Raw genomic sequence first — 12,075 nt, forward strand, 5'->3', positions numbered from 1 at the left:
TGGGGGCAGCCCTGGGCACCCACACCCGGGCTCCAGAGCCCCACAGCAGCCCCTAGGAGCTTGCACAGGGTGGGTTTAAGGACAGACCCCACCGCTGCCCCTGCTCTGGGATGCAGAGTGTCTCGAAAGAGCTGGAGCCAACCCTGCCAGCCAGCTCTGCCCTTGGGCCCCACCGATGTTGCTCTCCTGCTCCCACGTGCGGATCGGTGGTGGAGGAGGGAACATCCCAGCCAAACCCTTCCTTTCATTATGGGCTTTTATTGGGCTCTCTGTCCTGCCCATCCCAGCTCGGACACGGTGCAGGTGTCTGCTGGCTGGGCAAGTTTTTACCCCCCGCAGACCCCCTTTCCCTGCCAGCTTAACGTAGGTGGTGGTGGCACGTTGCTGTAGAGGCAGATGCCTGGTGTGTGAGTGGTGAGAAACCAGTCGCAGGGCTCGGGGGCAGGTAGGAGAGGTCTGGTCTGCCCTGAGCTCATCCCCCCCTTGGCCCTTCACACCCCTGGGACACCCCAGCAAGCGCAGGGCAAGTCCCCATCCAAGCCGGGGTCTCCTCTGGATCCAGCTGCCTCCCTCGTGTCCCGAGTGAAAATAGAGAAAGAGGGAGAGGGAAAAAGAGAAAGGGGGGGGGAAGATGAAGAGATAATTTCCTCAGCAAGTCATCGTCGTTAATGAAGTTTTACAAAAACAGATACAACCAAGGAAAAATAAAATTTCACAGGTGATAAATTTTTCCAATTTCCCTGGCAGAATTCGATAGGATTGTTAAATTAAGAGTGAAGGTGTCTGTTAGGAAGCAACGAGCAGTGATGGGTAATTTTATAGAGTGGAAAATTGAATCAAATTGCTACATTAAAACACAGCTCCTCTGAGAATCTGCCCAACGCCCAGGCTGCTCCGGCGCAGCGGTGGGGTGCGCAGCCCCCGGTTCCCCGGCCATGCCTGGGGCTGGGGGCTGCTGTGGGGCTCTGGAGCCCGGGTGTGGGTGCCCAGGGCTGCCCACGGGGACGTGCTGCCCCAGTAAAGGCATTTTCTGGAAGGTGGTGTGGCCGAGGCTGTGATGCTCTGCACAGGGAGGCAGCGTAGGGGGAAGCAGTACAGCCCCCAGGATATTCATTTTTTTCAGCATTTCCCTCTGATTCATCACTATAAAATCCAGATATTGGCTGAGATCAAACACCCAGGCCCTGGGAAGGCAGAGCGTCGCTTCCAAACTTGACTCAGAAAAGCACCTGGTGGCAACAGGCTGCGGGGCTGCGGTGTGGAGGGGACCTTGTCGCATCCCCACGGGCCCCGTTCACGAACTGCACAGCTCAAAATCTGCGAGGACTGTGCCTGGGGGCCAGCGTGGCGCAGCACAAGCCACGGGGCAAGCAGGGCTCAGCAGCACGCCAGGATTGGTGCCTCCACCACGGCCATCCCAGGGTCTTGCACCCGTGCTGCGGGCAGGGAGAGGCCATGGCTGGCCCTGCTGCAGCGTTGCAGGAGAAGATGGGGTGCGGGAGGGCGAGTGGGGCTGGCTGCTGTCAGCCGAGGGGAAGCTGTGCCAGCCAGCTGCCTCCCCACCACGTTTTCCTGAGAAAAATCCCATGTGAGTTCCCCTCCCTTCCTTCCGCAAAGGCTCCGTCCATCAGGAGCCAGCTCTGAGCGGGGACCAGGCGTCACCTGGGGTTCTCCTCCGAGCACCTTTTGCAAAAGGCACAGAGTGAGCGGTTGGCACGGCAGAGGCTCTGAAACGAAAGGGAAACTGAGGCACAGAGGACTGAAACACAGGAGAGCACCTTGTCCAAGCCATGGGGCAGTCAACTGCCCAGCTAATGTCTCAGGTGGGCGATGGGAACAGGGATGGGGCCCCTGGCTTTGATTTCTGGTTAGAACGTGCCCCATTCCATCAAATATAGAAAAAAATGGCCCGAGAGGGAGAGGGGGCTGCTCTGGAAAGGCTCCCCAGCCCCTGCCTGACAACCTCGCCTGGCTCCTGGGGAGTGAGGATGTGGGGGGATGGCAGCTCTATGTGGGGCGAGGGGCTGAGGCACCCACAGAGCTGCCTGAGCTCATTGGGGGCTGTAAATGTGACTCCCCATTAGCCATGCTAACGAGGGGGACCAGCTCTGCAATCTGGGAGGGGGGTTCCCAGGAAAGTAGGGAGGAAGCAGGACAGATACATCTCTCCAGGATCATCAGGGCACCCACAGCTGCTCAGCACCACGTCCAGGCAGGGAGCTGGCAGCACTAACCCCCCTCCCTGTGCAGGATTCACGCGGTTCTGCTCATCTTAGAAACCCAGCGGCGGCGTTTCCTCCGTGGCACGTTTTTTCCTGAACCGGCTGTCGCTTCCCAAGGAACTTGTGTGCGTGCCGGGAGGTGTGAGAAGGGCTCTGGGAAGAGGTTTCCTGAGGACAGGCCGGCTCCGGGATGGAAGCGGTGCCTGCAGGATGCAGGCGCAGATGCGAGCCCCAGGGGGTGGCCGTGGGGGGACCCTGGGTGCAGGTGTCACCCACCGCGGTGGGGGAATGGCGCTGCCCCGCGTTGGAGGGTGGCTCTGGGGTTTTTGTGGTGTGTGGGAGCCGGTTTGACCACCCTCCATCTCATGCCAAAACAGGATTCAGTGCTATTGGTTAAAGTATAAAGAAATCCAGATGCGGGGGTTCGGGGCACGTGCATGGGAATGATGGGGGGAGAGCGCTGTCACAGATACGTTTACTTTCTCTTTTACAAATGCAAAGAGCAGGCAAAAGCCACTTTCAATAATTTATTTTAAAATCAATGCTAATGAGATTCTGTCTCGTCAGTAGCCGAGTTTTACAATAAAGTCTGATTTATTTAGAAAAGATTTTTGGTGCCGCTTCCCGTCTAATGGGGGAGCAGTTGCACTGACCCTCCAACTTGGGATGCAATTTGTAATTGGCAGCGGAGGTCTGACCTGGTTTGCATCGATCAGCAACGGGGTGGGGGGAGACGGTTGGGGCTGGGGCTGCATCCTCGGAAGGTGCCGAGCAGCAGCAGCACGTCCCTGCCCTGCGAGCAGGTGCCGTGGGAGCAGCAGAAGTGCCAGGTTTGGCTTCTCCTGGCTCTGCCTAAAGGTGACAGCAAAGCCACGTCCCCCAAGGTGCAACCGGGACACCTCAGCCGTGCCGGGGCTGCCCCACGATCCCCCAACAGCCCTTTGCCAGCAGCAGTGCAGGAGGTGCAGATGAGCAATTTGCCTGAGCGTTGGCTTTCTGAAACGTTTCAGAATTGGGTTTTGTTCATGTTATTTTATTAAGTTGCTTCTAGTCTTTGTGGTTGCAGAAGGAAGGCGGCGCTGGGGCGGCAGCTAATGTGGGTGCTGTGCACCCAACTTGTCCCCACGCCCAGAGCAGCTCAGGCTGGATGGGTTGGACCTGGCTTGGTGTTAAATAATCTTATTTAAACTTATTTATGTGTAGATCCTTGCTCCCACCAGTCTCTAGCCATTTTCGCAGGGCTTCCTCATGACTTCCAGCCCCTCTGTCCTTAACCTTTTCCATGGTATTTCTTATTATTTTCTTGCATCCTCTTTCCCCATCCTCCATACCCTGCCCTCCGCTGCCTGGGTTCCTCTTTCTCCTCCTTAATTTCTGTTTCTGTCTCCCATCCTTCCTCTCCTCTCTGTCCTGGCATTTCTCCTCGGTGTCTCGTTTTCTCTGGGCTGTGAGTCCTGCACAGGAAGCATCTCTTCCTATAGGGCACTCGGCAAAGTGCTGCTTAAATTTATGAGGCTATAATAAGTGATTTGTTTTTACCAGTGTTAACAACAATTCATATTTTTATGCAACTCGTTTTAAAATATTATCTGTGACTTCCTCCCTTCCACTCTTCACAATTAAGCCAGGAATTTATTATTCTGACAGTCGGATGCTCTCGCAGCCCTCTGCCTGCCTGGGGGTTTGGTGCAGCATAACTCTCACAGCCCTTCCCCTGACTTCTCTGCCCTGTTTCCCCCCCCCCAGATGAGGAGCTGGAACCTCCCTTCCCAGAGGACCAGGAGGATGCTGGGATCAGACAGAGAAGCGGTAAGAGCCCACCCTGCTTTGGCAACCTCCAGGTCATGGTTGGGGGGTCTGAGTCCAGCCATCTTCAAGCATCCTGGGGTGTGGGTGGTGATGGAGGGTGTGTGGAGAGTGGGAGAGGTCCCAGGAGCAGACTAATGGGTGACAGAAGGCTCTGCAGCTGGTGAAGTGCAGACGACTCGGGCTCAGGGAGCTCACCCCATCTTCTCCATGCTGTGGGAATGGGGGATGCCTCTCCTTTTCAGACTGACACCCCATGGGGAGTTGCCTTAGTGAGCTCTCCACGGACGAGCCCCAACATCCATCCCCTCTCCTGCCCGCTGAGATCTGTGTGCTGCTGAATCTCCCATGGAGGCTCACCCGTCCCTGCCCCTCATCCCACCAGGACCGCGGAGAGGGAGACAGCCCTCCCGACACATCCCAAAGGGCTGGGGAGAGGCACTGGGGCAGAAACAGCCTGGAAAGAGGGCAGGAAGCAAGTCGAGGCCCAGAGGAAGCCGCCACAGGGAGGGATCTCTGCGCGGGAAGCCGGAAGGATGCGCACCACCACCCCAGGAACCAGCGCTGGCAGCCCAAGAGCCTGCCATGGTCACCAGGGCCCCACCCCTGCTTTTTCCTTAAGGACCTGCACCGTGGGACAGGAGCGGAAAATCTGTTTCCTCCCTGATCCCACCTGCTTCACTTTCCATCGCCGCTTCCGCCCCGGCGCAGGAAAACAGCGCTTGTGTCCGAGCAGCCGGGGCTGATCTGGCTGGGGACTTCCTGCCACCCCGCTCGGGGAAACACATCCTCCTGGCAAAGCCCGGCTCGGGAGAGATTCCCAAGACATCCTCCCTCTCCAGAGTTTGGAGGGGATGGTCTCACCTTGGTGATGCTCAGCTCGTGGGGTGCCTGCCCGGCTGGGGACCCACAGCAAGCATCCTGTTAGTTGGGTGATGGAGACCCGAGGGGTTTGGTGTTGGATGCTGTGGATGGTGGGTGGCTAAACCGGCTTGTGCTTGTGCTCTCTTGAATGCTGGAGCACCCCAAGCTGGTTTACCCCTCCCAGCAGTCTGAGAGCCCCCATGCCCAACCTCACGGTGTTTCTGAAAAGCCTGATCCAACAGTTTCAACATCAAACCCCTTGGATGTTTCCTGGCCAGTTGTCCCCAGCCCAGGAGGGCTGTTTCTGCTGAAATCTTGGTAGCACAGACAGGGTTGAGTCCCAGCTGCTTGCAGAGAGCGGAGCAAGTCAGCGTTTCTCCACTCCTTGTGGTTTTGCAGAGCTTGTTTCCCACCCCCCCGGCACGATGACTTATTTGGCCACTGGAGCATGTGGCAGCTGCAGCCGGTACCAGCACCCAGAGCTCGGAAAAAACGACGTCCCGCTCTTTATAAACTGTACCGTGGTCACAGAGCGGGACTGCACGCTTTTCCTGGAGCCTCCTCAGCATGGCGTAAGGAAAGCAGAAGGTGATGGGACGTGCACACGCACACACGCGCATTTTTCTTTGCCTTTCACAACCGCCCCAGCATTTAAACATCCAAAGGACGGGGCGGCAGAAAAGCAGCTCCCCCGTGGGTTTTCCAGCTCAAGGTGGGGATCAGCGGGGAGCAGAGCACGGCTCCGTGATGGGCTGGTGCCAGAGGTGACGATGAACCTGCACCCCAAGGCCACCCTGAGGATTTTGGCTCTCGCCTGTCACAGCCCTGCCAGCCATTTAAACACCCTGCTCGTACTCATTAGCATCTGCCTGGCGGTTGTAATTGTTGTTAATCGTTATAACTGGTTTAGTTATTAGCATTGTCATGATTGCTTTAAGTCCTGTGTCTGGTTTTACGCTAAATAATATATTAGACTCTTGCTTCTGAAATGCTGGGCTGCGTTTCAAGAGGGAAAGGTTATCACAGCGCCAGGAACCCCAGCCCCCGTGCCTTTTGCCTTGGTCATTTTTGCTTCTGTCCAACTGGACCAAGGGCGAGAAAGAGATGACGGGAGTCCTTGAGCAGAGGGCCGGGCTGCAGGGAGGGAGGGAAGGGGCTATTTCTTAATTATATCACACGGCCAAAGTGCCAGATGAGCATTTGGCTAATGGGAAACTATTGTTTCTAATTTCTAAGAACCACGAGGATGCCACAATGCTGGAGCAGCCCAGCAAATCCAGCTGAGAGCTTCAGGCTACTCCTGCCAAGACACCCATTTGCTCCGCTCAAGGCTGCTTAATCCCTGCCTTGTGCGCTGGACAGGCTTCGGGGCTGCTGCTGCAGCACGAGCTTACCAGTTGAATACAAACAGAGCAAAATTCCTCTACTTAGAAAATAAAAAAGCCTCGCAGCCCGCCTCCTGTCACAGTCCCCTGCGCTGAGCGTGGCAGGAGGTTTCACCTAGCATGAGCACAGCAGTGAAAGCCCCTGAGCTGCAGACGGTTGTCATTAGGTTTCAGCATCAACAGACTTTTGAAGCAACACGCCCGAAGCAAAGGGGTTGGGGCAGATTGTGCCTCTCCCACAGCCTCTTCTTGGGGCTGCTCAGGCTGCAGAAGAAAATGATGCAGTTGTCACATTTGGCTGGTTTTCTTAATGACCCCAGGGCCTATAAACATGGGAACAGGCTCTCGTCCCACTTACATCAGTGTAAATCAGTCGCACTGAAATCACAGCTCTGCCCTGAACACAGATTTAAACGTCTGGACGGGGCATTGGGGCTTTTTAAACATAAACCCTTTTCTGTAAAAGTGAGCAGAATTCACGCAGGAGTCGTGGGATGGCTTGTCTGGATCCGACCCACATCCCACCCAGCCTGGAGCTGGCAGGTCGGGAGGATCGTGGGCATCCACCATCCCCTGTGGAGGCTGCGGAGTGAAATTCTCCCTTCCTTGGCCTTATTAGGTGCTAAAATATGAGCCAGGATCCCTTTTTTCCAAACGGTCTTCATTTTAACAAGATCTTCTGCGTAGCTGGCACAAACATCTTCGTTGCTTTTGAAGCTGCGGCTGGGCATGGAGCGCAGAGCCCGACCACGCGTCCGTCGTGAGGCACCTTCCTCATCTGATGCAATTAATTCTGACCTTTTGAAGGCGGGGTTGGAGGGCGGGGTGAGACCTTCCATCCGACCGGCTGACATAGTTGGAAAAAATACACAAATTTTTGGGAGCAAGAACCTTCAATAGCAAAACCTTCCCCCTTTGTACTCGCAGGGTGTCATGCCCAGGCGCATGTGCACGGCTTCTGCAAAGCCTGTTTTACCCACGGCTTCTCCTTTCTCCGCTCCTTGGCAGGTGGCAAGATGCCTCCAAGGTCCTCTTGTTGCTTGGAGAAGCAGGAAAGAGCAGATGGGGGATAGGGAGGCACCTCCCGGGTGCTCCCAGGAAACGAGGCTGACTCCAGCTTCCCGGCAGCAGCCTCCGCGCGGGCGAGCAGACGCCCGGTCCCTGTCCTGGGGGAGCTCCGGGTGGGGAATGGGCACTTTTCCCTCTGGAAATGTCTCACAGGAAGATGTATTTTCTATCTCAACCCAAACGCCCTTCCCCTCACAATACATTAATGACCCAGAGCAGTGCTCTGAAGAGGAGCTGAGGCTGATTGAGGGGATCACTCCTCAGTGTTAATGATGATCCTCCATAAAATTTCTGGGTTTTGAGCTACCACGGCAGCAGCTCTTTCCCAACCTTGTCTCACAGGGGACACCAGCAGGTCAGTGCCAAGCGCCGTCCCCCCGTACCAGGTTATTCTCCACACCGCCGTGTTGTCCTCACACCCTCCCACAACAACCTTTTGTGTTAATTACACAATTTGCTGGCTCCCACCAAAGCTGCTGCTCGCCTCATCCTCCTGCTCAGCGCCTGCCCGCCCTGATATTTCCTCTGCCTCCAGTTCATAACCTCTGGTTCCTGCACTTAGCACAAGCTTAAATAACTCAGTAGCTCCTACTCCTTCTATTCCCTTCACAATCTTTTCCTCACCACTGTGTGCTCCCCCTTTAATACTTTCCAAAGGATGCAGACCTACTTTTTTTTTTTCCCAGCCTTTCTATTTAAGTTCCCCAAGTCCCTGAGTCATTCCAGTTGCTCCCTGCTGTGCCATTATCCATCTCTGTAATGTCCTTTTTCATATTTAGGTGATCAAATCTGGGCACAGTACTCCAGATGCACCCTTATCACTCGGTCCCTTATACCATATTAGAAACATTTCCTCCAACATGTGCACGATATTTTCTATTTATGCTTTTTGGGCTTGGTTCAGCCGCGTGGCAGAGCAGCACAGACCGCTGGTACAGCCCCGGTGCTCAAATCCCCCCTGTAAAATGTGGTTTACTGGCTTTAATTATCCATGGGGGTCACATCACGGAGGTGTCCGTGTCGTGACATCTGGATTCACCCCCACTTTGGTGCTGTGCCGTCAGAGCAGACTCCTGCCTGAAGCCTTTGGTCCAGGAGCCTGTTTTAACCATCATCTTGTGAGCTTGAAAACTGGGAATCCGGGGGTTTTGGGGTGGTTTTTTGATGCTGTGAAGGATCTGTTGGATGTTGGGACAAGTTGCTTCCCCACTCCGCAAATCGGGCAGAGCAGCATCTCCTCTGGTCGTTGTCTCCACGAGAGCTTGGCATCAGGCACATCTGGGCCCATCGCAAGGTGGGACGCTTCTGCCCCCGCAGCGGGGACCCACCTTTTGTGGTGGCTCTGGTCTCTGGAGCAGTTTCTGGGGTGGGAAATGCCATTCTGAGATGACAAAGATGGAAATGTTTTGTTCTGGAAACGCTGCTGTGACGTTTTCCAGAAAACCCACGCGCACATTTAGCCCAGGGCAGTCCCCAGCCTTGGCACCGTTTGCCAACAGTCTCATCAGCCCAAACCCACCGGCTTTCAGCAAACAGATCATTTGCCTCTCTGAAAAAAAAGGGGAGAAAAGAGTTTGCTGGTTCGCGGTCCCTTCTCTTTCCACAACAGACTGTGAGCACAGGCATCGAGCAGAGGCTCTGCCTTTCCAAACTCACAGCTCGATGGGAAGGTCCAGACTTGAGCTATCAGGTTGTATCGTGCTGTGGAAGGTTTGGGACCTTCTCTGACCTCCCGGGATTGCAGGGGGAAGGCAGATCTTTGCTCCCTGCTCTCCTCCCATCCCTGCTCCTCCTCCCAGTCGAGCAGTCGGTGCTGTTTCCTTGCTGACTGGGCCCTGCTCCACCGACTGCAATCCCCTGCCTGGCTTCTTTAATTAATAAATAAACTTGGATATCACCTTCCCCACCAGCTTCCTCCCAGCAGCCCCGTGCAAATACCGATGTTAATTAACAATATTCCTCTTCCATGGCCTCTAGCATGGCCAATAACTAGCCATCACCATGGCGGGGACACTGCCCAGCAGAGCTGGTGCTGGTGCCACGTGTCCCCTCCTTGACCAGGTCACGGATGTCACCTCGGGGACAGCTTGGTTTGAGCCTGAGAAGGAGATGAGGGTCTTGGGAGAGAGCGAAGGCATCTTTGATTCCCTTTGTGGTTTGTAGCAAACAGCTTTAATTCAGGGTTTTCTGAAACAGAAACATTTACCAGCGTGTTTTCATGTATTTACTGATAGTTATTGCATTTATTTATTGTGCAGCCCCTTTCTCTTGCAGTACCTCTTTGGCCTCTGCCTTTTAATTGAAATGCAAAATGAATAGCACCAGCATTTCCTTCCTTTTCGCAACAAATACCAACCTCTCTCCCCCAACACCCCACCCCACCACCCCAGTTTATCCCCATATAATTCCCCATCACCCTGACCTCTCTTTTTTTTTTTTCCCCCCAGGAGGTTCCCGGCGCGATTACACTAATTACTACCAAGGCATGTGGGACTGCAGCAGCGAGCATCCCGACGAGCTCTCCTTCCACCGCGGAGACCTCATCTACATCCTAAGCAAGGTAAGAGCATTGGTGGCAGCCCCGTGTTCACCATCATGGGGCTGGGGCTCAAGCGCAAGGTCAAAAGCTGACGAAATCGGTATAAAAATCAAGGTCTAGAGTTAAATGAGTAATTTAGTGGAGGGGACCCTGGCATCCCACTCCCCCCTCTGTGACTGCCCCATCAATGCCACTCCTGCCCGTACCCCCTGCCGTCACACGTGGCATTTCAAATGCCCCAAAGCAAGATTATTTCTTTTTTTTTTTCCATGGTAATGGAGTCTGTACGTGCTGTTGCTCAGGTATTACAGGGGTAATTGAGTTGCTCAGCCGGGTGTGACCAGGGCTCCCTTCAGCAGGCGCACGCAGGTGAATAAATTAAGTGTTTGCATTAACAGGTCTGCGGGGGCAAGAGCAGAGCCACCGGTGCCTGTGACCCTCTCCTGCCCTGCTTGTCCCTGCAGGGCTCTGTCCTGCCTCCCAGCCGGTCCCCGCCGGACCACGGTGGCCCCAGCTGGGGTGGTTGTGTTTTATGGGTGATGTTTTGCAACGAGCTTTGCACCTCGATCTGGCACAGGAACAGCGATGAACTTGGGGGGGGGGGGGGTGAGCCTTGTTTTGCAATGCGCTTTGCACCCCAAGAATGGTGAGGAACCTGGGGGGGTGTCACATGGTGCAGACGGCGTTTCACAACGCGCTTTGCACCCCAATCTGGCACGGGAACAGCGATGAACTTGGTGGTTGTGCCTCACCTGCCCTTGGCAAGCACCCACCTGGGGAAGGTCAAGTGTACCCGATGCGGGGAAGGGCAGCGGTGGCTCAGCTGTGGTGGGTACGGACCTTTGGAGATGAACAGCACCTCCAAGTCTCCAAGACCACATTTTCCAGCTGGGGTAAAAAGAACCAGATTTAGTTGGGCATCCTGGTGTAGCCCCGGGGTGGCCCTGGGCCATCGGCTGCCGCGGTGATGGGCTGGAGAGCGGCGGCAGCAGCGTCAGGCCTCTCCTGGAGGTTTTGCCCATCTGTGAGAGCCCTCGAGGCTGGACCCGCGGCCCAACGGCTGCCCTTCCACCTCCCCGACGGTTTGCAGCCGCCGTGGCACGGATATTTTTAGCTGGCGTGTTTGAGGCAGCTCCTGCGTGTCCCCGCCGAGGCAGCTGCATCCCTGGCAGCAGCAGAGAGCAGCTTTGAGCCTGGGCTTCACCGTCCCTTTCTGGAAGGCTGAGAATTCCCCATCTGTGGATCTCCAAGCATTTTATGGCAGCATTTAGCAACTTGCTGCCCCCCCGGGACGGGGCTGACGTGCTCCATGCACTGAACCCACAGCCCTGGCTCATCACCTCGTTTATCCAGGAGGGTGACACCGGGACCAACCCACGGATGTCCCTGGGGGTGATACCCGCAGCCCCCGGTGCCTCGGTCCATCCCGCCGGCGGCTGAGCGGGTCGGGTTCCACCCCCCGTGCCAGCTCGGGGACACAGCTTGGAGTCACGGCAGGGTTTTCGCTCTCTTCAGTGGCTCCAGATTGCAACTCTTGTGCTGGCTTCCTCACACGTAACCGATCGGTCCTGAGAGCTTTTCCCCCGTAAATTACTTTGTGCGACGGATGCTCGCGGCCGCCGCAGAACGGAGGCAGCGGCGGGGCCGGGGAGAGGGGGAAGGAGGGAGGTGGTGAAGGGAGGGGGGGGAAAGGTGTTTGAAAAGCCTGTTCACTCAGCTGCATTTTAATTTCCTTTTCAATCTTGTCCCAATTAATTTCGCAGAATTAATCTCACAGAAGCAAACTCGGCAGCATCGAGGCTGCCGTTTTAGCGGTGCGGTCGCTCTGTCTGAACATGAAATAGTAGCTAATATAAAAATCCATCTGGTGTGTTTGAAACACACGCCGGCTGCTGCTCGGGTCCTGTCTGACATTTCGAGCATCAACAGCGGGGAAAAGTGATTTGGGGGTTAGTGGACATCAGTAGCTGGGAGGGGGGGGGACACGATTCGACAGCCCCGGGGCTGCGGGATGCTGCGGCGGAGGGGACACACGGCCCTGCCCGGGGCCAGGGCAGCATCGTCACCCACCGCATCCCTCCTGGGAGTGGTCCCTTCGGTGCCGTGTCCCCACAGCCCCGACCCCTCGCCTGGGCGCCTGTGCCAGCGCCGGGAGGCTTTGACTGGGGGTCCCGGGAATGCCACTGTCACT

General features: G+C 55.8%; 1 protein-coding gene across 2 annotated transcripts in view; it reads left to right on the top strand.

Moving 5' to 3' along the window:
- Positions 1-12,075, top strand: part of SKAP1 (src kinase associated phosphoprotein 1) — a 156,908-nt gene that overhangs the window by 133,543 nt on the left and 11,290 nt on the right. For both annotated transcript variants that reach the window (XM_074849158.1, XM_074849159.1), the window contains exons 10-11: positions 3,969-4,031; positions 9,793-9,905. In XM_074849158.1, coding sequence (XP_074705259.1) covers positions 3,969-4,031; positions 9,793-9,905 — 176 coding nt within the window. The remainder of the gene's footprint in view (positions 1-3,968; positions 4,032-9,792; positions 9,906-12,075) is intronic.

The sequence above is a fragment of the Strix aluco genome, chromosome 24 (assembly GCF_031877795.1).
Source record: "Strix aluco isolate bStrAlu1 chromosome 24, bStrAlu1.hap1, whole genome shotgun sequence".
NCBI lineage: Eukaryota > Metazoa > Chordata > Aves > Strigiformes > Strigidae > Strix > Strix aluco.